The 23212-nt window shown below is 44.3% G+C and overlaps 1 protein-coding gene across 16 annotated transcripts in view; it reads right to left on the bottom strand.

Moving 5' to 3' along the window:
* CELF4 (CUGBP Elav-like family member 4) overlaps positions 1–23212 on the bottom strand; it is a 702112-nt gene that overhangs the window by 101164 nt on the left and 577736 nt on the right. For 11 of the 16 annotated variants that reach the window (XR_006016178.1, XR_006016177.1, XM_042028752.1 and 8 more), the window contains exon 4: positions 4310–4438. Coding sequence is in view for 14 of the 16 variants with exons in the window: in XM_042028752.1 (XP_041884686.1) it covers positions 4310–4438 (129 nt within the window). In the remaining 2 variants the exon portion in view is untranslated. The remainder of the gene's footprint in view (positions 1–4309; positions 4439–23212) is intronic. The other 5 variants (XM_042028749.1, XM_042028761.1, XM_042028757.1 and 2 more) reach the window with 1 other exon arrangement.

Consider the following 23212-nt stretch of genomic DNA (forward strand, 5'->3'; position numbering starts at 1 on the left):
AAAAGCAACCACACAACAATTGTACAGAAGACATTCAAGTTACTCCAAATCCACGAGATACCTTTTCATATCACTGCCTGGTAGAGCTCCATGACAGACTGCCCAGAGCTTGGCTCCAAGCCACTTTGGTCTGGCAAAGCATGAGACACCTTCTGGTGAAGTAGCAGGGGTGGGAGAGGTACCTATGTGTTGATTATCATCTGCTACCACTAAAACTTGAATCTTAGTTTTTCATAGCTGCAAAGTCAGTGCTTGCGTAGGTATTCTCTTCTGGACATTAGAGAAATGTGGGCAGTGTTACTCTGGCCTGTATTGCTGTGTGGGGAATCTCACACCAAACTCTTACGTAAGGTTTTAGGGCAGAAAGGTGCATTTATGGATATGTGCTGGAGTGCAAAACTGATCAACACTTCAAAGGGTTGCATGTACTTCTAGGGTGGGGGAAAGTATTGCCAACACTCCCAGCTACAAGCAAACTGACTCAGAGAGAGGAAGGATAATTTCCATATGCTAAGGCGGTTTTTGGAACAGATTTGGAGAGATCTGAGAAGTTTTGGCTTCCATCCCCTTCTATTACTACCAAAGACTTTTGAGCTTTTAATTAATTTGCAAGGCCCTCTCAGTTTCCCTGAAGGAGTGCACGTTGCAGCTCTGGGGATGCCAGTCCTGACAGTGGGATGGCTCTTCTTCAGCCCCTTTACAGCATCTTTAGAAGGTCTTCACACCCTTCTGGATCCCTACAGTGAAGGGTGAAAAATGGAGCAATACAACTCGCAAACTAGAAGAACGAACCCCAAAGGTCCCTGCAAGCATCACTGCAGGCTGATAGAAGTGCGATTGAAGAAAGGCGTGATACCCCCTTCTAAAAATAATATACATATAAAAAATATCTTACACTTAAGAGCTGTTCATTTTGCATCGCCCTCTCAGCACTCTGCTCAGGATGTATTTCAGGAAAGGCCCAATGGTTATTGCTAATAGTTGGATCTAATTTATAAGGAGCTGAGAGGAGACAATCACAAGAAAATGAGCTAGATAAACTTCGGCTGGAAACAACAGGGATCAATTATGACATAATCCCAGCCCAGCATTCCCGGGCTCCTGAGATACCACGTCTTCCTCTTCATTAATCAGCGATAATCCAGAATTAGGGTGTTTAATTATTTGCAGAGATTCTTTTGTACTTTCTGCCTCTAAAAAGAAGATGCTGATTAGCAAATATACAAAAGCTTTCCAGTTCCAGTCACCAATTTCATTTAGAGTAGGATTTTTGGCTGCAGCGTTGTTGTCATGTTAAAGGCTTCACTCTTTTCAGGTGAAATTCACCCCTGTGCTGAGGATCCTGATGGATCAGTGGAGCTGGATAACGGTGGGAATGGAGGGAATAGCAGGCATTTATCTCATTTAATGCCCAGGATGCTAATTGGATCCCTCCTACTGCTTCTTATTAACTGCTTCCTGTAGGTTTTGAGGTAGCAGGACAAGTGAAAACTCAGCTTTTGCTGGTGTACATGGCAAGGCAATAGTAGAGATCCCAACATTTTGTCCTTTTTGTTTGTGCATTCAATGGGATGGCTTCTGTACACAACACCAAAAGTGCACATAATCTCCCTTCCCATTGTCTCCAGAACTGCCTCTAGGAGCTGATGAGCCGAGGACATGAGTCATGTCACTCTTCTCAGAACAATTTCAACAGGAGAAACTCTGGAGTGTGAAGGGATTTTGATACACACTGAGATATAAACTCTGCTGAGTAACAGGGTGATACGTGTGCTTAAGTTTTTCTTGTTCCTTTGCTTCCAGACTGGAGCTGGAAGGGCTGCCCTGACTGTTTTGTCAGCTTGGAGGAGATTGCAGAATGAGGCCCTAGGATTAAAATTGCAGAGCGTGGTAAGGGCCCTCTTGCAGAGGATGCTGTTGGAAATTTTTACTTTCTGAGTTACTGAGGCAGACTGCTGAATGGGAAAAAAAATAAAAAAGGGAAAAAGAATAGCTGCACAGAGAGAAGCAGCAATGAAGACTCTGTGGGTCCTTCTGGATCCACTTCAGCTCCCTCACCTGAGAACTCCTACACTCCTGGTTGAGCACTGGTGAGCTTTACCTGGAGGGATGCAGAATCACTCCATCCTCTCCCAGGAAAGCCTGGTGCTGCATTCCCATTCAGGCCGAGACATTCCTCAGTCCCAGCTCTTCTGCCACTTGATTATGTGCTCCAGCCACTGTTCCTAGTGCTGTGACTCATGCAGGAGGTATTTTTGCAGACCCTGAAGGCCATGCTCCGTGGCTCAGAAGAGCAACCACGGCTTCAGAAAAGTCTCAGGCAGCTTTTTGGCTATGACTGGACTGTGATGGGATAAAACTGGGAAGCTGCAACCCAGCTTCTGAGAGCAGTGCTTGCACTGAGCTACCGGAAGGGTATAGAGGCTCACCACAGGTATACCTGGTGGGCTGGGTAGGATTTAAGTGTATGGGATCTGACTGCTATCTGGAATTTAGACAATCTGCTTAAATCTCAACTTACATAGAATTTAAGCCTTATGAGTTTTACCCAAAATAAGTAGCTCACAAGCAATGTGTGTCACATATGGGTTTCTAGCAGATGGAAACCATTACAGACTGGCAATAACTTTGTGGGAGTTGTGGCTTGCCTGACTGTCTCCTAAGATAAGGGCACTAGCCTTAAGTTTTCCATTGGATTGACTGCTCTGTGTGCGTGTGTGCATGCACGAAACCGTGTGTGTGTAAATTAGGAGCTTCACATTCTCAGTAAATAGCACCAGCAAATGGAAGCTGGTAATATTAACTCTGTCAAGGCTCAGTATTGATCCTGAACAACTCAGTGAAACGTCAGCCTGAGACTGCAGCCTGCTAGCGCTAATAATTAAACTGGTTAGCAATATGGAGCTGCCACTCAGACTCTGTCTCATAATGAAATCGTTTTAGAACGAAAAAAAAAAGAGATAGAGCAAGTATGAAGACAGGTCTGTGGGTTGGATCTCCTCTGGAATTTGCTTCTTACAGAACTCAGACTTTATTGCCTTTATTATTACTCTATTTAACTCCTTTGTCATTAGATTTCATTCCAGGTGGAAGCAGACAGACTTTTTTTTTTTGCTTTTCCCCAATTTGCTGATTTGTTCAGTGAATGATGTGCTTAACTGTCTGCTATTATGATGATTGCAGCTCTTCTAGGACATCCTAGCCTACTGCTTCCCTGTGGGGCAGCCCCTGTCTTTGGGTGTTATGGAAATAAAGTAACTGCACAATTGAAGAAAGGTGCCCACAGCCTTTTTTCAGCCATTTATATCAGGAAGGCTGAGTTGTGCTGATGTGTATTGAACAGCTATGAGGCTGGTGTGAAGTATTTTTTTTGGCCACCAGTGATTTTATGGAATAGCAATATTTTTCTCCAGTGCATCACTGTGATTTAGATTTTTTGCCTCCTCGTTGCAAAAATGCGCTGGTTGATGTTGTCACTTGTCAAAATATTCAGTGAGATAAGAACTGTGTCAGCAGGACTGGCCTCTTCTCTGGTGTTGCACATGCCAACACAGTTTATGCTATATTATATGCAGATTAATATTTAAAGGGCACATTATACTGCCAAGAGGAGAGGGTTTCCTATTCAGACTGAAGTTACTTTGTCTAGAGACTGAGGGAGAAAAAATGACCTTCCTGCACAAGAGAGAAGCGTCATTCTCATGCCTGGGCTGTAGCAGAAGATCTTTTGTGCTATTCAGGTAACAAAAAGTGGCAGAAGGGGGAAAGACACCCAGTTTTGCAATGAAGCATTTGCGTGTTTCAAACAGTAAATGTGTAATGAGTATGATATTTAAACTGGCACCTGTACCCTTGCAGCTGTGATCACTGGCTGGTAGGACTCCATGCAGAAATCAGGTGAAGAAGGGAAAGACCTGGGGCTGGTGGGTGAGAGATAATCAGAGTTGATGATGGAGCCAGTGAGTCAAGGTGTGAAGTACCAATCTTGGCTTTTTTCAAAGAAAGAATTGTCCTGTTCAGTGGGGCGAGGAGAGCACATCTTGAGTGAATGTAAAGGCCCTGTTCAGAGAGGAGGCTCTGCCCAAGCAGTAACAGGTGTCGGTGAGACATAGCCCATTGGAGACGTGTGTTTTAAAATGCAATCAGCTTTTTCCTCTCATGCGTAAGCAGAGAGTGACCAGCAGAGCAAAAATGTGACCCCTCCTAAAGTAAGAGATGCTGTTCTGGGGGCTATGTGATACTTTTGTCACACCAGAAAGTGATATACACACGAAGACTGGGGTCTAGCTCAACAGAAGCCATCCCTTACCTTTGCTGTTGCCATCGGGTCCCCGAAGGATTGTGCACTCCTCAATGTTGCCAAACGCCTCGAATAGCCTGCGCACATCGTCTTCCGATTGCTGCTTATTGAGCATGCCCACAAAGAGTTTTCTGTCTTCTGGAACAAAATAAAGAGATGCTTACCATATTTCAGGAGGGATGTGAAAGCCAAGACAGCTCAGTATCACATGCAAAACAAACGGTGACTTCACCGAGGTGACACATATCAGAAGCTGTTAGTCTTTTCAGGTGGCTGGCTCAAAAACCTTAACAGCCTCTGACTTCCCATGAGTACTTGAAAATAATCCAGCAAATTTTTAAAAAACCCAAACCACCAAACAACAAACAAAAATGGTTTGGTTATATATAAAATCTTTGTCTGCCTCTTAAAATCTAGGCACCAAAGTCTTCCAAATCAGCTCCTTCTGAGCAGTTTTTGCAGTCAGTTTTCAGTAACTGAAATGACAACATTGCTCAGACTGCAATCCAAGAGGAATGTGTATAAATATAGCATGTAGGAACCAAGTCCAAATGAAAAATAACATAAGTTAGTAGCCCTCGCAATACTAAATAAGTTGCAGGAAAAAAGTTTAATGTAAGCTTTTTAAAATCAGGATATAACGGAAGTCACAGCCTGTAAACTGGAGATTTGTCATTCATGCCCACTCAGAGACACATATCTACAAGTTTGGATGAGATTTTTAATATATTTATAAGGTTCATTTGAAATAAGCCCAAAGTTTTTGAAACGTGTTTTTTGAAACATAAAGTTAACTTATATGTTTGCTAATATCTAAGATAGCTCCGGCAGGTGGTATTTCATGCCAAAGCAGGATGTTTTTTGCTAGTAGATAATTGTATTCTGAACAAGGATGCTCAGTGGGACCCAGCACTGTGCACTCACAGCCCAGACAACCAAACATGTCCTGGGCTGCATCCAGAGCCCTGTGGGTACCAGGGGAAGGAGGGGATTCTACCCCTCTGCTCCACTCTGCTGAGACCCACCTGGAGCACTGCATCCAGCTCTGGGGTCCCAGCACAGGAAGGACATGGGCTTCTTGGAGTGAGAGCAGAGCAGGGATTGGAACTAGATAATCTTCAGGGCCCCTTCCGACCCAAATTATTCTATGATTTATACATGGACTTATACCAAGTTTGGGGATCTTCATGAGACACCTTCAGAAAATATTGGTGAAAACAAACTAGTGATTGTCAGAAAGATCTCAGAGGGGGCTGAGTGATGCCTCTCCATCAGGTTTCTGTTCAGACACTACTACCATTACACCAAGAAAAAAAGGAAATTTACATAGTTTACATCGTGTATGTAAACAGGCCATTTGCACATGATTCATAAATGTCTTATTTATGATTCATTAAACACTATGTAAATGTGTGAACCAAGAGGGTTTTTTCAGAGCACGTTACAGAGCAGATGTAACTAATTTGAATAAATATATGTAAATATCTAAATAATTTTATTTTTTATTTAATTTATTTTTTTAACGTACAGGTTAACCTAAAGCTGAACAAAACACGGGTTTGCAATAACCCTTTTCTGGCTGACTAATTGGGCAATTCATGTCACTTTTGTTCACCGAGAAATCGCTGGTGTAGGCAATCTGTTCTGCTTCAACCAGTGTTTGATCAAAATTCCCCCCTCCAAGATGCACCTGCACATTGGCAAATTACTTTACAGCCTTGGATGTGAATTATTTTTCATGGAGTGGCTATTGAATGAGGATATTAGGAGCTTTCAACCCTGCAGTCGAGCTATCCACGACAACAAAAAGTGTATGGCCCACAGAAAAGCAGGAGTTATGTTGCCTTCAGCTAGGCTGCTGAACTGGTAGGAAAAATAGGTTTAGGGAGATACAGATGCACTTCTGTTAAGTGAGAAGAACAGAAATAGCCTTTTGATAGACCTGTTAAAGCAAGAAATATTCCTGCTTTATGTTGGAATTGATTAAGCAGAGAGGTGTTTCGAGGTGTTTGCTGGCAACACAAAGTTCAGATTGTAGTGGTGCACAAAGCCCTACCTAACACTGTGTAGCTTGTAGGTTAGGTTGTCCCCACCTCACGAGAGGGTGATTTGGACATGTGAAAGGTTTGTTTCCCAATGGCCAAAGTGTCCTGCGAAAGAGACTCCAAGATGTGAGGTACAAGCCTTAAAGAGGCAGCTACTGGAGTTCACTGTGTGGTCTCTGGGGTATCTTTCAGTCTAGAGCGTGACAGAGCCTTAGGAAAAGAGTCCAGTCCAAAGTCCAGAGGTTTTCCAGATATTGGAAGAAAATGGGACCCACCTAGCAAATGGGACCAGCTGTCCTGCAAGATATTTTAGGAAGGGGGCAGATCAGCCAGAAAGAACTAGGAACATGGATGGCAAAAGGTTTTGCCTAGAAACTCTGTGTCTGGTAAATTATTCCAGCACAACAGAGGAGTGTTATATTCTACTTTATACAGCTTCCCCTGTTTCAAATAAGCTGCATCGGCCAAAGCACTTCTATAGCTGTGTAACTGTTTTCACCAGACTTTTTGCTAATATAAATGCATGATTAAAAAAAAATATCACATCCCTCCTCTGTCAGCAAAACTCTCTAGTGTGGAACTGGCCTGAAACTGCCTTGTCTGGTCTAGTTTTCACAAAGCTAAAACCAGGTGTTTTAGGAACCACTCAAATTATTATTTTTACTTCCCCCCACCCTGCATCTTTGCAGTACACTGGGACTGTACTGGCGGGCATATGATGTGGTGCTTTGGTGAGCTGCCCACGAGATGGTCATCAGACCATCAGGGACAGGCTCTGTCAAAGGTGAGCATCACCTTCCCCAGGAGCTGCTGGTCCAGGGGAGATGGAACCCCATGGACAGCCACTGCTTGGACATTACCACCAACCCCATCTAAATCAGCATCCTGTCTCTCTCCTGAAAAACAGCACCCTGTGTAGTCAGGGGAATCATTTGTTATATCTGCCATCTCAGAACTCTACACAATCACACACTAGACTGATAAAAAATGAGTCGATTTAACAGGTATTTTTACTTTCAGTAGTTTCTATAACAAAGTGCTGCATTTGCCTCTCACATCGCAGCTCTTTCAGGGAACTCAACACTGTATTTTAACAACACCCCTCACAAATCTTGAGTAGAAAGAGAGAGGGAAGAGTCCAGCAGAAGGGACCATTCAACGTGTTCCAGGCCTTGGCTAAGGAGTTTATCCTCTGATGGTCTTTTATGAGCCTCTTCTGGGCATCATCATACACTGCTCTTCCACATCCTAGACTTGCCATGGACCAAGACAACTACTTCTGATTTGTAAATATATCTAAATAAGGCCAAGAGGTTGCAAGAATAAAATGAAGAGGGAATGCGCTGGTATCATCAAGGTGTCTCTTGAGCGTGTGTGCACACCACTGGTGCTGCTCACCAGATGTTTCCAGGGTCCTCTAGGGAGACTTGAGGACACTACATCCTACAAAGATCAGAGTTTTAGGCTGCACACAAACCTGGAGCAGTCCTAGATGGTGCTGTCCCTAAACTCTGCCTGCCTGTAGGGTCCGTCTCTACCAACCACAGTCCACTCATATCACCATCCTGAGTCCCATGCTTCCTCCTCTTTCAGTGAGACATTGTTCCAACTCTATGTGACTCAGGAACCACACCTGAATTTCAAAGCACTGGGCAGACTCAGTCCCCCATCTCCACCATCGTTCAGTGCTCACTGCCATTTCAGACTGTGGGATTATGCAGTGAAAAACCTTCAGACAAGGCTTCCTAAAAACCTTCCAGCTTTGGGTCCCAGGGCAAAGTGAATACACAGTCAAGGAGAGCAGAAATACCACTGTCCAGGGCAGAAGAGAAGGACAAAAAGAGGCCAGGCATGAGCCCACGATCTGGGACATCCCCAACATGAGCTGTGGCGTGACCTTGTGCTTCAGCCTAAACTGGCCTGTTCCCATGGAGAGGGAGTTGTACCTCGCAGTACCACACAGCCTTGCTCAATGGAGATGGGCAGCCAGGAGGAGCGTCCTCCATCTCCTCCCCGTGGGGAGAATGAGGACAGTGAGCTTATTCAGCCTGTCTAAGAACAGGTGTGATTCCATGTATCTTCCTTAAGGCCACACTTGGCCGTGCATCAAGTATTGGTTCACATCTGAGTGTCTTCCCTTTGCTTTTGTGAGGAACAACCTGTCCAAATTTCTGTCTATTACACTGTCCCAAGTGACAATTTCAGTTTCTATCTCACCTGAATACTGAATGTTAGTGAGGACGCCCCACTAACCTTGCTGCAGGGACAGCCTTAAAACCAGCAGCACCATGAGCAGTGAAACTGCCTGAAGTGTTGCAACGGAACATAGCATCTATGTGAGCCTCTTCTCCTCACATTTTTGTCTTCCTTCATTATTGTACCCCCATTATCAGTCTTTTTCCACAAGCTGAGTCCGTCATGCCCGCTTTGCCATGGAAATATCCAACCAACAGGTGGATATCCAACCAATGGGTGGATGTCTTTTTGTGTGGTGGCACACAGGAGCCAAGGAGTTTTTTGCTAGTGCACTCTGATAATACTGAAAATTAAGGTCCTCATAGGTCTATCCCATTTTGCCATAAAAAAATCACAATGACAGAAGGTAACACCCTGAGATCCTCACAGGAGGACAGGAAGGGAGAGAAGGACTACAGCACTGGCAAATCAGAGTTCCCAGAGGTGTTCCCTTGGTGACATTTCCAATATCCCCGTGGAACCAGGCTTCTCTCTTCCTGACCACTCTGCCAGTGATGGAGGCTTGTTCCTGTCAGCAAAAGCTGGCTGCAAGGCAGCGTGGTGAAGAAATGCAACTTGTCAGATAAATACACAGCATCTATAGACCTCCCTGCAGTGTTTATACACAGCCTCGGCACTTTCCCCAGTGCAAATAGGGGTTAAATTATTCCCTGTCCTATTTGTATTTAAATGTTATGTTTCCATGATAAGTGTAAGGCAGAGGTGTCAGATGGGCCCGGGCGAAGGAGACGGCACACATGAAAGGTGAAATAATAGAGCGCTGCGAACCAAGTGCTGAGAGGAGATGGGAAGGGGGAACACTGGAGTGAGGGGGAGAAGGGGGAGGACGGGCACTAATTAAAGAGACAGAAGGGACAATGAGATGCAGGATGTTTGACCCTCTGTGGAGCAAGAGGACAAGAACAAGAATCACAGCAATTGTGGAGGGACTGGGGGAAAATTAGGGTCACTCGCAGGGAGACATGACACAAGACTGTGTTTATCTGGATAGCACTCGCTAATGTATGTGTGTGCGTGGGGGTACATTTAGATAAGAGTATATAAATACACTTGTGTTCTCCTATTCCTCATGCAAAACAAAGAGGTTGAATCCTTGTACTGGGAAAGCGCAAACCGGCTTTACTGTCTAGAACATGGCTTCCAAGGCCTTGGAAATAAAGAGGGACAGATTTACCATCTCTGTCTCCCAGGCTAATTTACGTAGCTAATAATTACTTGTCCCTGCTGCTCTTCCCCTCCTTCCCAAATGTGGCTTGCACACACAGAGCGGGAGCAGCTGCAATGCCTTGGTCCTGGCATTGGGAAGGCCTTTAAGCTTATCTCCTTGGCACCACAACAAACAAGCAGCCTAGAGAAGTTTTCCATGCAGGTGTGGGTAAGAACAGCCAGTGCATAGGACCAAGTGGCACATTTACCAGAGAGGATGCAAGAGGCAGAGCTGATCTTCCTTGCCCACTCTCCTGATTCATCCTTGGCAGAGAAGGAAGAGGAGATAGCACTGAGATGCTCACATACTCACATGGAATCACAGAAGGGTTTGGGTTGCAAGGGACCTTTAAAGGTCATTTGCTCCAAGCCCCTGGCAGTGAGCAGGCACATCCTCAACTAGAGCAGGTTGCTCAGAGCCTTGTCCAACAGGATCTTGAAAGTTTCCAGGAATGAAGAATCTACCACCCCCCTGGGCAACCTATTTCAGTGTTTTCTTGGTAAAAAAAGTATTCCTTTTATCTGGTGTGAATCTGCTCTCTTTTGTTTGAAAAAACAGGAGCCCTTATCCTGTTGGTTGTATTCAGAAGTCTGTCCCCACCTCTCTTATTAGTACCCTAAAGTATTGAAAGGCCCCAGTAAAGTCTGTCTGGAGTTTTCTCCAGGCTGAACAATCCCAATTCTCTCAGCCTGTCTTCATAGCAGAAGTGCTCCAGCCTCCTGATCATCTCTGTGGCCTCCTCTGGATACTCTACAACAGGTCCATACCCTTTGTATGGTGGGGGCCCCAGAGCTGGATGTAGCACTCCATGGGGAGCCTCACGAAAACAGAACAGAGGGGCAGAATCACCTCCCTCAAATTTCTTTTGATGCAGTCCAGGACAGGGCTGGTTTCTGGGCTGCAAGAGCCCATTGGTTCTCGTGTCCGGCCTTTCAACCACCAAAACTCCCAAGCCCAAGAAAGGGGATCAGGAATATGCCAAAGTCACAGTGGTGAAAAAGAGCTATAAACCTGGGTTTCTTTCAGACAGTCATGACCAAGGAATCCTCTACAGGTCAAAGACGAAAGGAGCTAGAGAGCAGAAGGGTGAGCTGCAGATGCCCTGAACATTATGAAAGTTTGGTTTGAGCTGTGAACTCAAATCTGCAAGCGCAAACCTGTTGCTGTCTCAAGCCAGAGTGCTCCACCACTCCCCTTAACCTCTGCTAATCAGGTGATCAATAGGCTAAAAGCAGGGCATTTCCCAGGGCCTGGGCTTCACACTCCTATTGCCATTTTCACAGCAGTCCTACAGCTACGTGATGATGATTACCACCCTTTCCACAGGGGAAGTGATTATGAATTCTGTTGTAGCTAATTGTAAATTAGCTAATTATCTTCTCCATGGTACCTTGCTGGAAAATACATGAATCTTGTAAAATAGGGGTGTTTCAAAAATTAGGATGGGGGGAAAAAACCAACAGATTCAAAAGCCCAGTCCTCTCTTGAAACGACAGAAACACACTGCTACCTAACTCCAAACAATAGCAAATAAACTCTCTTTCCACTTGCAGCAGCTCCTATTTGGCCCCTTCCCCTCCTCCTCTCCATATCAAACAACACCCTCAAGGGGCTAATTCTGCTGCAGGCTTTAAAATGTTTGCTGAGTTCACCTCTTCCTTCCAGCTGGGTGTTGTGGGGCGTCCCTAATCACATCTTTACAGGACTGATTTCTTTGTACTTATCTCTCCCCCTCTGCTCTCCCTGGTTTGGTTTTACTTAACAGATCCTTTATATCCCGTATGTTAGCAGATATGATTGCACAGCTGCTGGTGTCCAACTGCTGGAGACGGAGGCTTTGAGACACCTGGGCTAGAGAGAATAACAGCTAATCTGAACAGCTGTGTGATGGGGACAAGCACAAATGAATATAAGCCCAGGTGTGGGAGCATAATTCTCCTGCGCAGAGAAGGAAGCTTCATCCCACAGGTGCGTTACTCTCCACTGTTGCATGTCAAAAACTTAGTTTGAAGGATTTCTCTTACTTAATTGCTTGGCTGCACTCTGAGCCTTGACTTGGACATGGATCCTGTAAACAGAGTGGAAGAACAGCTGAACAAGAGACAGAGGGTCTGACTCTGTTTGCTGTCTCTGGCAACAGCCAGTTGTGGATGTCTAGGGAAGAGTAAAAGAACAGGGAATTCTGTTAATCCCCCCAAACATTCTCCTAGAATTAAGTGCTCTACAATTCAGGGAATTCTGGAGTCTGCAGTGTTTTTGTTGGTTTTTTTTTTTTTTCATATGTAGTAGTTTCTGAAGTGTCTTTCTTTGATGTAATTGTTCAGTGGACTTTTGAACCCATGTGCTCTTGCAAACATCCAGCACATCCTGCAGCAAGACATTCTGCAGCTTAAGCACACACTGAGTTAGGAACCTCTTCCTTCTGCTTATTTTGAACATGCCACAAACTATTTTCAATAGATAGAACCTATATCTTGCCTTGGGAAAGAGTGAAAATCATTCCTGATCTAGTTATGGAAGAGTGGACCCATGAGGATGTTCAAGAGATCGTCCGAAGCTGTTTTCTGTACATTTCAGACTGTTTTTTGGGACTCCTGGGTCCCATCTCAAGCTGTGCTTTGGAAATTGTGGAAAACAAAACCACTTTTCTCCTAGAGTGATTTGCTATTCCTGGTACCAAAGAGATAGATGACTGTGCAGTTACTGTTATTAAATACTTACGATATATCTCTGTCAAGGACAGCGGCCTCAGTGGAAATATGGGCTACATAAATTACCCTGTGAAAAAGGCAGCCTCAGTTTCCCCACCAGCAAAAAGACTAATTGGTGTTTCCAACAAAACTGGGCACTGGTGAGGTTTGCCACACTCCAGGAGCACAAGCAAGTCTGGCAGTAGTAATGAAAGGTTCCTGGCAGGCTGGGGATCCGATCTGTGGCTGAACCCTACAATGGTTTCTATCAGATTTAAGTGGCTGAAGCTTTCCCAACTCCTTTTCATGAAAGACAGCAGGGGTAAGTCAAGTAGGGTTTAGTCCTCAATAAAGGATTACTTTTGTAAATTACAATGACTGAATTTTGGAGTTATCTTTCAGGGAGAGATTTTCATGTCCTGCAGTGGCGTGACTCCTAAAGACAGTGTCATGGTGATCAAGGTGCATGTGTCCAAGAGAACACAGATGTTGGCTGCTGTTTTCCCTATGAGAAACTGGAAAGAAAATTAACTTGTTGCCAGATGTTGAACCCAATGTCTTAGATTGTGTTTTTTAATTAAACACTACTGGGTTTATTCTCTACTTTCAGTGTCCTAGTCTATATTACAGTTCTACCCTCCTGAGCAAAGACCTACTTTATGGGGAAGAGATCCTTGATGTACATCAGTTGCTAAACCACGTGCAGAAATTGTCTGGGAAAGCAAGTGTATGAGCAGGATGGAAAAAAATGCAGAGCTATGATGAAAAATGGAAGGAGGTAGAGAAGAGGGTTCAGAGCAGAAGGGTGGGTGCTGTTTGGGTTTGACTGGCCTGTGGTGCTGTGGGAACACCAGCTGTGTACCTGCACTGAAGTGAAACCCAGCCATAAACCGAGAGCCTCATCTGGGCAGTTCAGATGAAAACACACTCAGGCTTCCTCTGTGCACGTAGGGTAAGGACAAAACTTTGGCCACAGGCCAAGCAAACCCTGCCATGAAGACACAGCCTGAATGATTCTAACAGCAGACTCTTCTTGTACAGCTGTGAATATTATAACCCCAAGACAAATATCTGTAGTTCTGACTTGCTGAACAGCCCTGTCACAACTGTCCATTGCCAAGAGATGCTATTCCCTGTGCAGATCTTAAATGACAGGTTTTATGGTGTTTGATATTGAGTCGGGAAAACAACTTGCAAAGATCCATTTTATTTGTAGCCCTGGCTTAGGAAAGCTGTTGGTGAGAGAAGTCTAAAACCCCATGCCAGGCAAAGCACAAAGCCTCTGCTTCTGAACTGTGCCTTGCAGCTCATAATTCTTCCAAGTTTAGTCTTTATCTGAAACACACAACTGGAATATTTTTGAGAATTGCTCCTGAGACAATATTTTTTAGGAAAAGACTTGGAAGTAAAAATCTGGTCTTTCTAAACTCAACCTATAGCCCAAAACCACACTTTCTTTTCACAATCCTGACACGGCAGAAAGAATATCTGAATTCAAATCAACCTACCAATCATGAAAAAAAGTAAAAATCAGACTTCTTTCTGTAGATATTAGCAGCCTGTTCTTAGAGTTCCCACTTCCCAGGAACAGCCCTGGAAATGTTCATGGAAGAAGGTACCTAAGGCGACCCAGCATGGAAGAGCAAATGTGTGCAGTGGTGCTATGACTAAGCTTTGCAGGAATTTGCATGACTCTTTAGGCTCCTTCCTCCTGTGAATTCACAAATATTATCCTGGCCCAGTTTGACAGATTTCCTGAGGAAGATGAAGGAGAAGACTGTCTTGTACTATCAAATGACACCTCAAATGAACACTGAATCATGCTTTTGCACTCACCTTTCAGAGGCAGCTCAGATTTGAATACAACTCCTGCTGCCTTTGGTTCTGGGGAATTTAACAGATGTTAATTCCTATGTGTAACATCCCATTTTCACTCTGTGGCCACACAAGGTTGAGGCTGAGCCTGAAGGGCCTTTTGGTTTTCACACTCATTCAGAGCAAAGCTTAGAAGCTTCTTGATGAACTCTGCAGGGTCAGTGGTGTCAAGACTAGTATGTCAGGAAAATAAGTTTCAGTTCCTAAACCCATCTCACTGGTGACCAGTTGAGGCTTTGAAACCCTTTCCAGAAGCCTAGAAGGCCAAGACATTAACCTGTGGTAGTACTCCAGCCTTGAGCACTGAGAACTATTGAAACAGCATAGGCATGGGCAGGAAGGGGGGTGGGAAGGACATATTTTCTCTTGCAGGAGCTGGGACGACATTTCAGATCAAATTAAACTTCAGTTTTTAAAGACTTCAGTGGAGGTAATTGAAACACTTCCTCACAATTGCCTGAACCTAAGTGTTATCTCTCTTTTCCTCTGTATATCATCCCTTTTCCCCCAAGCCTGAGACAGCCCTGCACGGCCACAGCCTCCTTAATATTAAAGACGGTGATTAAATGGGATTCGCCAAAAGACAAAGGGCTGAAAACCTGCCAATTGTTAATCCCTCCTTTGCTGTGCTTAAAAATTCCATTTTCTTCATTTGAAGAAAGGAGGGGGGGAAGAAAAGAGAATTATACGCCTATGTCTAATTTAAATTCTGGTGTCGCGGGTCCTGTTCCCTTCTCCCTCTCTTGACGTCTGAATATATTCCTTTATTACCATTATTACAGCTTTCTGATTGCATTAAAATTCATCCACACGCTTCTCTCCACATTCCACTTTTCTTTTGCCAGTTTTTTTGCTAATTCCCTTTTTCTCTCCCCCCTTTTCTCCCCACTTTCAAATTATACAGAATGTCATTAAAGATCTCCACAAAATGCCTTAACTCCCTTCTCTATTGCTTTTATAAACTTGCTGGCTTTTTTTCCTCTCCATCCACTCATCTACAAACAAAGAAAATGAAGAAAACGCAAAAGAAAACAATAATAATAAAGGAATCCAAGCAGCACGTCTCATAGGTCTCAATAACACCTTTCCTACTTTATACAGCTCTTAGCCTAATGTTCACTTCAGTTATGAAGCTGTATTTCACCCAGAAGTTTTGTGCATTATTTGTTTGATGCTGTACCTGGAATCCTTAGTTAAAATCAAAAGTGGAGTTTGCCAGGCTGTGTATATGAGCATGTAAAGAGATAGTCTTGCCTATAACTGTAAGCAGAAAAATAAGAAGATTGGGGGGAAAAAACTAATTTCACCCTGCTTTATGGAGCAAGAGGTGAAATCCTGTAAGGATCTGCTTATGGATGTGAGCAGTGGAGGTGGGCATGCAGTGCATATGGCCAGTTGAAGGTGAATGGTACAAGATCTGAACCCCAAAAGGATCCACCCAGTTAATCCTTCAGACATCCCACTAACTGCTAGCACACCCTGACAGTGACTTTTTCCCCACAAGGCAGATAACCTAAAAGGATGGCATAACTTTTGTTAAACCAGCTGTTAAACCAGCTTCACTCTCTGTAGGTGGAAGTGCCATTTGGAGGATTTTACTGATAAAAATGAAGGTGAGAACTGGACTCTGCTTCTATATAGAACACACCTGTCTGATGGGCAGCTGAACAACAAGGAGGCACATGACGTGGTGCCAGCGTGATTAGGCTGGGGTGTCTGATCCTCCCAACCTGTCCTTGTTACTCTCCTAGTCCAGCTGGCAGGAAGAAGCTGCTATTGTGAAACTTTAATTCATTCTTGCCAGTTCTTCCCAGGGTGCCCAAGTAGGCTTTTTGTTATTGTTGGTAGGTATTTATTTGATTTTTTTGTTGTTGCTATTATTATTTTTTCTGCTGTCACCCTCAGTTACACTGATATAATGAAATGACTGAAACTGGATGAAAAATGGATTTTTTTTTAATGTAAAAAATACTGATGTCTCAAAAAATGTGCTTCCACTTTGAATTGGAGAGGCCAAAGTTCTTGTGAAATGGAAATTCTTCAGTTGTGAAATGTTACAGGGTATTGTCTCAGAGGAATAAAAAGCCTTTGTCTTAATAACCTCAAAACATAAAATATATAAAGCAGAATGTCTGTGGTTTTCAGCCAGACAAAAGAAAGTATATTTTCACACACCATATGAATAAATAAAAGACATTTCTGTCATGGGATGTTGCTGAACGCAAAAGTCATAAATTAGCTCCAAGGCAAATGAGACAGATTAGTGGTGGTTATGTCCACTCAGTGCTATAAAACATGAATATCCAGATGCAAAATCTATCTTAGTCACTAAACCTCTGTCTGCTGGAAGCCAGAGGGTATTAGGGGGAGGATCACTCTTTATAAAAGCCCTGTTCCTACAGTTTCTAATGGGCACTGTTGGAACAGAGGATGCTGGACTAGACAAACCTTTGGTCTAACTCAAAACGGAAGCTAGCGGTTCAATACAATACAGACTTGAAACAAAATTAAATCAAAAAGATCCTGTTAAAATGATAGATTTGTACCTCCTGAAAAGAGAACTCAATGCATTAATTTAAAAAAAAAAAGATGTCCCCTGGCAAAAATCTCATTGAAATGAACCTGTTCCAGGGGAATGCTTTTCCTGTTGTAAAACTACACGTTGGGCTAGACAACTGTTCCTTTGAAATGCTTTGGACAGCTCGACAAATGACCCAGGAAATGAATGGGTCTTCTTTAGGATGCCACCCAGCAGCAGGATCTGGCTTGACTTATGCCGTACTCTTTTAGACTGTTACCCTAAGGTGCGTCTGAGGAGGAACATCATATTTCAGTGATGTTACGCCAGTGCTTGAAATAAACATCGGGGATTCAGGGTTAGAGCTGAAGCTTATTGGAGTTAATGAAAAAGAGTGCCACGGAGCCTTGCAGGCTTTGGATCAGACTCTTGATTTGCTGAAACACTGCTCAGATGTCCCTGCCACTGCTGGGTTCTGCAGATTCTCCCTCATGCAGAACGATGTATTACACCCATGCCAGGAGAGATCTGGTGAGGACAGAGCAGAAGGACAGCAAGAGCCTGGATGATGCCCATCACACCTTTTCTGTGCCAGGGTTTGGTAGTCTGTGTGTATTTCCCAGATTCAGCCTGCTTTCTCACTCCTTTCACCATTCTGTTGCAATAAGGAAAAGAAAACAAACCTCCTGTGAAATCTCCTGCACAGGCAAAACTCACCCTTCCTCTGACTAGGAGTCTTTCCTGCAGGTCTCACCCCAGGTTTTGAAACAGCACTGCAGAGCAGTGAGGGAATGCAGTAAAATTGGGATCAGACAGGGTGGCCTGAGATGCCAGGCAGGGCTTGCAGTAGAATTTATAATCAACACACTCATAGAGGAGCTTTCCTTCAGTGACAATAATATTCAGCACACACTTATCACTAAGCAAGGCCAGCTGGACCCGGAAAGAAGTTATCCATAGAGGTGGGATGTCCAGAACCCTTTCTGGAGTCCTCCAGTCACTTTGTCTCCCTGCATTTGGGCTGGTTTCAAACTCAGGGAGACCCATCCCAATGAGCACATTGAGCCAAAGATTTCTCCTCTTGGGGAAAGCAAGGCTCCTTTGATGTCACTTAGCATCTCCCTACAAACATTTTATTGAAGATTATTTCTTCCACCCACCTTCCCACCCCCCCAGCTCTCAGCTCCGACTGGCTTTAAATGCCACTGTCATTTCCATCCGCTGACAGAGCTCTTTAACTGCCGTGCCGAATGGCATTCGCTAAAACCAACTAATAGAAGGAAATGAGGTTAACCTTTAAGAAAGGTGAGAACGAGCCGGGTGCTATGCCAGCAGTAAAAAATTAGTTCATAAACAGCCTCCCACTGCAGAGGCAGTTTAGTGCAGGCACTGGTGCTGCTGGCAGTGCTGTGGACAGGCAGGTCTCAGGAGTGAGCTTGGTCAGGAAAAGGCACAGCACCTCTCCATTCACACTTTAGACAGCCCTTGCCTGGGGAGCCTGTGGGGACAGTCCCACAGCTCTGATCTTGGCTGCTGTGGTCTGAAATCACAGCAAACAGGTGTTGGTTGTAGTGGATGCCTATGACATACTAGTAGCTTGCACCTGCAAATCTTCTCTCCACCATCTTCTCTAGCACACAGGAAGGTGGGAGTGCTCAGGACCAAATCCTGCCTTGTCTGTCTCCTTACTGAGTTTCTCCTTTCCATCAGGCTTTTTAAATCCTTCTCAGCTCACCCCAACACTACCTAGTAACTCTAACTGACTGAATGAGCGCTCTGCTTTTGTAAAAGTAGCATAGCTGTGTGGTCTTGAACTACCTGAAGGACCATTATTGTCATTATGTTTTGCTTCAGGATTAATGAGTTTGTTGCCTTGCTCATCAGGAGTTAGATAAAATCCTGGATTTAAACCACACCTTGATCTTACATGTGCCACTCCTGAGCTCATACCTGAGACCCTGTGCTGTGGAACTCATGAAGCAGAGCAAAAGGGAAGAGCTGGGGACAATACACCTGCAAGAGAAGGGGCATCTCTCTGTCTACACAGAGGACTCAGGTGTTCAAGGCCAGGTTGGATTGGGCTTTAAACAACTTCGTCTGGTTGAAGAGGTCCCTGCCTGTGGCAAGGGGGTTGAATTGGATGATGTTTTTCTTAACAGCAGGTGAGTCTTACCAGGATGGGCATCAGAAGTAGGAGATGCAGCACAGTGCCATGATGGGAGCAAGACAAATATTTGTCAAGTAATTTTCTATTGACAGTGCTCTGCTTCATCTAATTTTAATTAGACTGGAGAGCCTGAAGGATGCATATACTACCAACTATATCAACAACAACTGGCAGTATAGGACTGAGTCCATATGAAGTTTGTCTCCTGTTTTCAGTCAATTTTCTCCACTCACTTTGTATAGATGCATCTCTGTTTTTCCACAGAAGTGCACTTCTGAAAGACAAGTTGGTCTTACCCCTGCACAGCGCTGCCCATACTATTGTCTTTCTCTTGCCGTGGCATATTATCCATGTCAAAAGTGTTTGAAGCAGAAAATTATACACCTGGACCAAACAATTAGTAAGCATAAATCTAGAAAGCTTCCTGAAACAAGATCTTAAGTAGGTATAAATCAACATTACAGACATACACCACACAATGACAGGATTATTTGTCCCACCAACACAGCTAAGGCAAGATCAGCAAATATGAAAAACGGTTATCCCGTTCCTACTCAATGTCAGTAACAGAAGAAATTAATTGACTAATTCAGGGTAAAGTCCAAGTCTCAGAAAGGTGTTTCTAGCCACTACAGCTTTACTGTCCATATAGTAAAAAATGACCCTCTGCAGGTTCTCTCCACCTCAGATTCCATCATTGCTAATAACGCTTTTTGGCTAACAATGCTTTTTGGGGTCTGTGGAGAAAGCAGGGCAGTGCAAGCCAGATCTGAACCTGGCTCTGGTCCCTATTACTGCAACAGTACTGTAACTGTGCTAAGGGGAGTCATCTCTTCCCTTCATCAGTAGCCAGAACTCAGAGAAACAGAGAGAGGCAGAGAGCGAAGGTGCTGTTTTATAGCAAGCCTTTTCTGAGCTTGAGAGCTCACTGTGCTATTATTTTCCCTTTTTCCCTCATTTCAGGCCTTTTTTGTGTTTCATGTTTGGCCCTCGGCAGGCTGAGAGACGTGCTGACAAGTTGTAACTCTCACTCGGCTTGGTGAGGGCTTTGTTCTCTGTGTGCATGGCGCAGACTCGCTTCCTCTTTCGAAATGTGACAGCGAGCGATAACACTGACACAGAGAGCCAGTGCCTGGGCTCGGCACACTCCCCATGCTAAAGACCCTCTTCAGTGATCTGCAGCATCAGTCAGGAAGCAAAGATGGGCATTGCACAGGGAAAAATACAGTAGAGGGAAACTCCTCCTTTCTCCCCAAACCCCCTTAACCCCAGGCTAGTCAGAGGCTCACACACCTGATTGTTGAAAAGGGATTTGTAGGGGTCTGGTCTCTCCCTCTCCATACCAGAGATGCCCACAGAGCTGCCCCAGCGGGCTGAACCACTGTGCTGAAGTCATCCTGCTGCTGCCCGGCAGCCATCCCCATAGGCTGTGTTTTGGCTAAAATGTGTGCCCTGGTGAGAGGCCAACTCTTGCTACAAGGACAACAGGCAGAGCTACCGACAGCATCATAGTTTGCTTTGATGTGCATCCTCTTGTGACAAGAGCCTGTCTCTGACTTCTCGCTTTAATGTGTTTGGCATCGTGCTCAAATTAGAAAAGTTTTGGAGAAAAGTGCAGCCTCTCTCCAGGTGATTAAAGTACTCTTTAGTATATAGGCTATTTTCCCAGAAAAGATACTTCCATAAAGGCCCAAGTCTCTTAGAGCTCTCTCAGGCAAGGATGAGCACAACTTTTCAAACCTGGCACTTAGAGGCATGTGTTTCATTTAGACAGGTTTTTTAAAAAACTATTGCAGTTTTAAAAAGATGAATGCCAAGCTCGGATGAGTTTTCTGGAGTACTATCTCCACCAGTGCCACCTACTAAAAAATCATCTTTGTTCTCCAGGTTCCTTGTTTATATAGCAAGAGGTCCCACTAGATGGTTTTGCCCATCACCATGCTGGGAGATAACATGGTCTTCCTCAGCCATGCTAACCACTTTTCTAGGTCATTGCCTAGGTACTTTCTAGGTTGCTGTCTTATGAAATATAACCCCTCATTCTTTAAGCCTATTTTGTAGCCTTATTCCTCCCTGAGTCAACTTAGGTTTGGTTCTGCAGGAACACGCACATAATGTCTTAGCCAGCCGAAGCTCATTCAGAGTGACCTAAGTGACTTAGATGACTGTATCAGAGCTCTGTCCTAACAATTTTCCATTTTGTGTTATCCCCAGATTTTATCAGCCGGGATATTTAATTCCACATCATTCATGACAATGCTGACTAGCGTCAGAGCTGGCTACTGATCCGTGTAGAACCCTGCTACAAATACCCTCACTCTATCATTCTTTCTCTTTGACAACTGCATTTTGAGATTTGTCCATTACCCACTTCTTAATCCATTTAATGTCCACCCTCTTGAACACTGTGCTCAGCAAGAACTACAAGGAAGTTCCAATTCTAGAGAACCTTTGCAGCTCAAGATAACTTATACTGATAAGGAAAACTCAATCAGTCAGTTTTGCCATGGGGAAGATAGGATCTCAAAGACACATAGCCCCTCTCTTTCCTTCCCTTGCCTCTGGCATTGTTCCTTCTCCCAGCATGAGCAGCAGGACTTCACCTCTGCTGCAGCACCATTCTCTAACAATAGTATTTAAGGAATACTGTATTTTCCTTTCTCCAGATATTGCTATAAAAGTTGGGCACAGACCTCAGTTATTTCTGTTCTTCCCTCTTGGTTATCGCAGCTTATTTTAAATGGCTGGTTCACGGTCAGGTTGTGTTTGCTATGTGGGTGTAGATGTTATCTTTGCAAATACAGTGACTGAACTATCCTAAGAAGGACCCTGTTCTTCTTCATTGTATTCTTGCCACTATTATGTCTGCAGGACCCTGGGATTAAATACCTGCTACAAGCTACTCCCATAGAGACTGTGAGAGCTGGAGAGACCATCAAATGAAGGAAACCAAAGTCATAATTCCTATGAGTGTTTCATGCAAAGGGAGACACAGGACAGTTTTTTCTTTTTCCCACCTCAACATCTTTTTTTCCTGGGAGCAAAAGCAATTGTATTGTATGCACTCAGAGACTTCCCTGCACAGTGAAGCAATGTAAAGGCAATAGGGTTCTTATCATTCAGCTTCCCTGAACACTTCTCTGAGCTGGAAACAAAGCCAGGTCCCAGCAGGGATGACATTTATTTAGCATATGTACTGTTAACCAAAAGATGTCAGGGAACATGCATTGAACCCTGCTTTGTCTCCTTCACCGTTTAACTATTGGCTTGCCCTGTTTCATTTTTGACCTGTTCCAGCCACGTTGTCCCAGACTGACGAAGATCTAGCCCTGGGTGGTTTGGTGGTCCTTGGTCTTACAGATAGCTACTGGGCCTGTCTTTTTTTTTCAGGTAGTAGCTCACACCTTGTTTAAGTGGAAGCTAGGACCCAGAGACGAGTAGCTTGAAGAATTTGATGCAGGCTTTCCTGAATTTTAACAAAAACACTGAAAGTTTGCCCATCAATAACCCTCTCATGAGTAAGAGACAACAGTTTGTCCCCAGCTCCCTAAGGATTCACCTTACATTCAAGAGACAGCCTTTTATCTCCCTGTTTTTGCTGTTAGATGTGAGAGTAGTTCTGGGCAAACCTCTTTTTTTTTTCATTTTTTTTCATCTCTCTGTAGAGGGATTCCTTGTGGAATATAGGATACCCCAGGAGGGCTTGGGCATCCCAGGGCTGTTGCAGAAGTAACCCTGATGGGGCCTCAGGCTGAAAACAGGCTTGCAAGGCACCTGCTAGCTGGCAGCCTTGAACAGCCTTGGGAAAAGGTATACACTGGTCAGCTCCCTCGCTGCTTAGAGGCTTTCTCATGGGAAGGGGGCATGAACTTTGGGAAAAAGTATAACTTGGTGTAACCGAATAATAAAACTGGAGCACGATGCTCAAATTGTATCGGTGTTCGTATCGTGACTCTGGCTGGATTCCCCTGCTCTCGGTACCCCCCCCCCCCCCCCCCCGCTACACCTCTCTACCTGCAATTCAGGAGAATTTTGGCCTTGGTTGTTTTGATACTCAATTCTGAAAGAACATGCTACCACAGCAATGATAGCAGAGACTTAACAAGGGTCTCACACAATCATTCAAACACTGCCCAAGTAATAGTAGGTGGTAG

The sequence above is a fragment of the Corvus kubaryi genome, unplaced genomic scaffold, assembly GCF_017639235.1.
Source record: "Corvus kubaryi isolate FWS band 111438036 unplaced genomic scaffold, C.kubaryi_AGA036_p1.0 37308, whole genome shotgun sequence".
Taxonomy (NCBI): domain Eukaryota; kingdom Metazoa; phylum Chordata; class Aves; order Passeriformes; family Corvidae; genus Corvus; species Corvus kubaryi.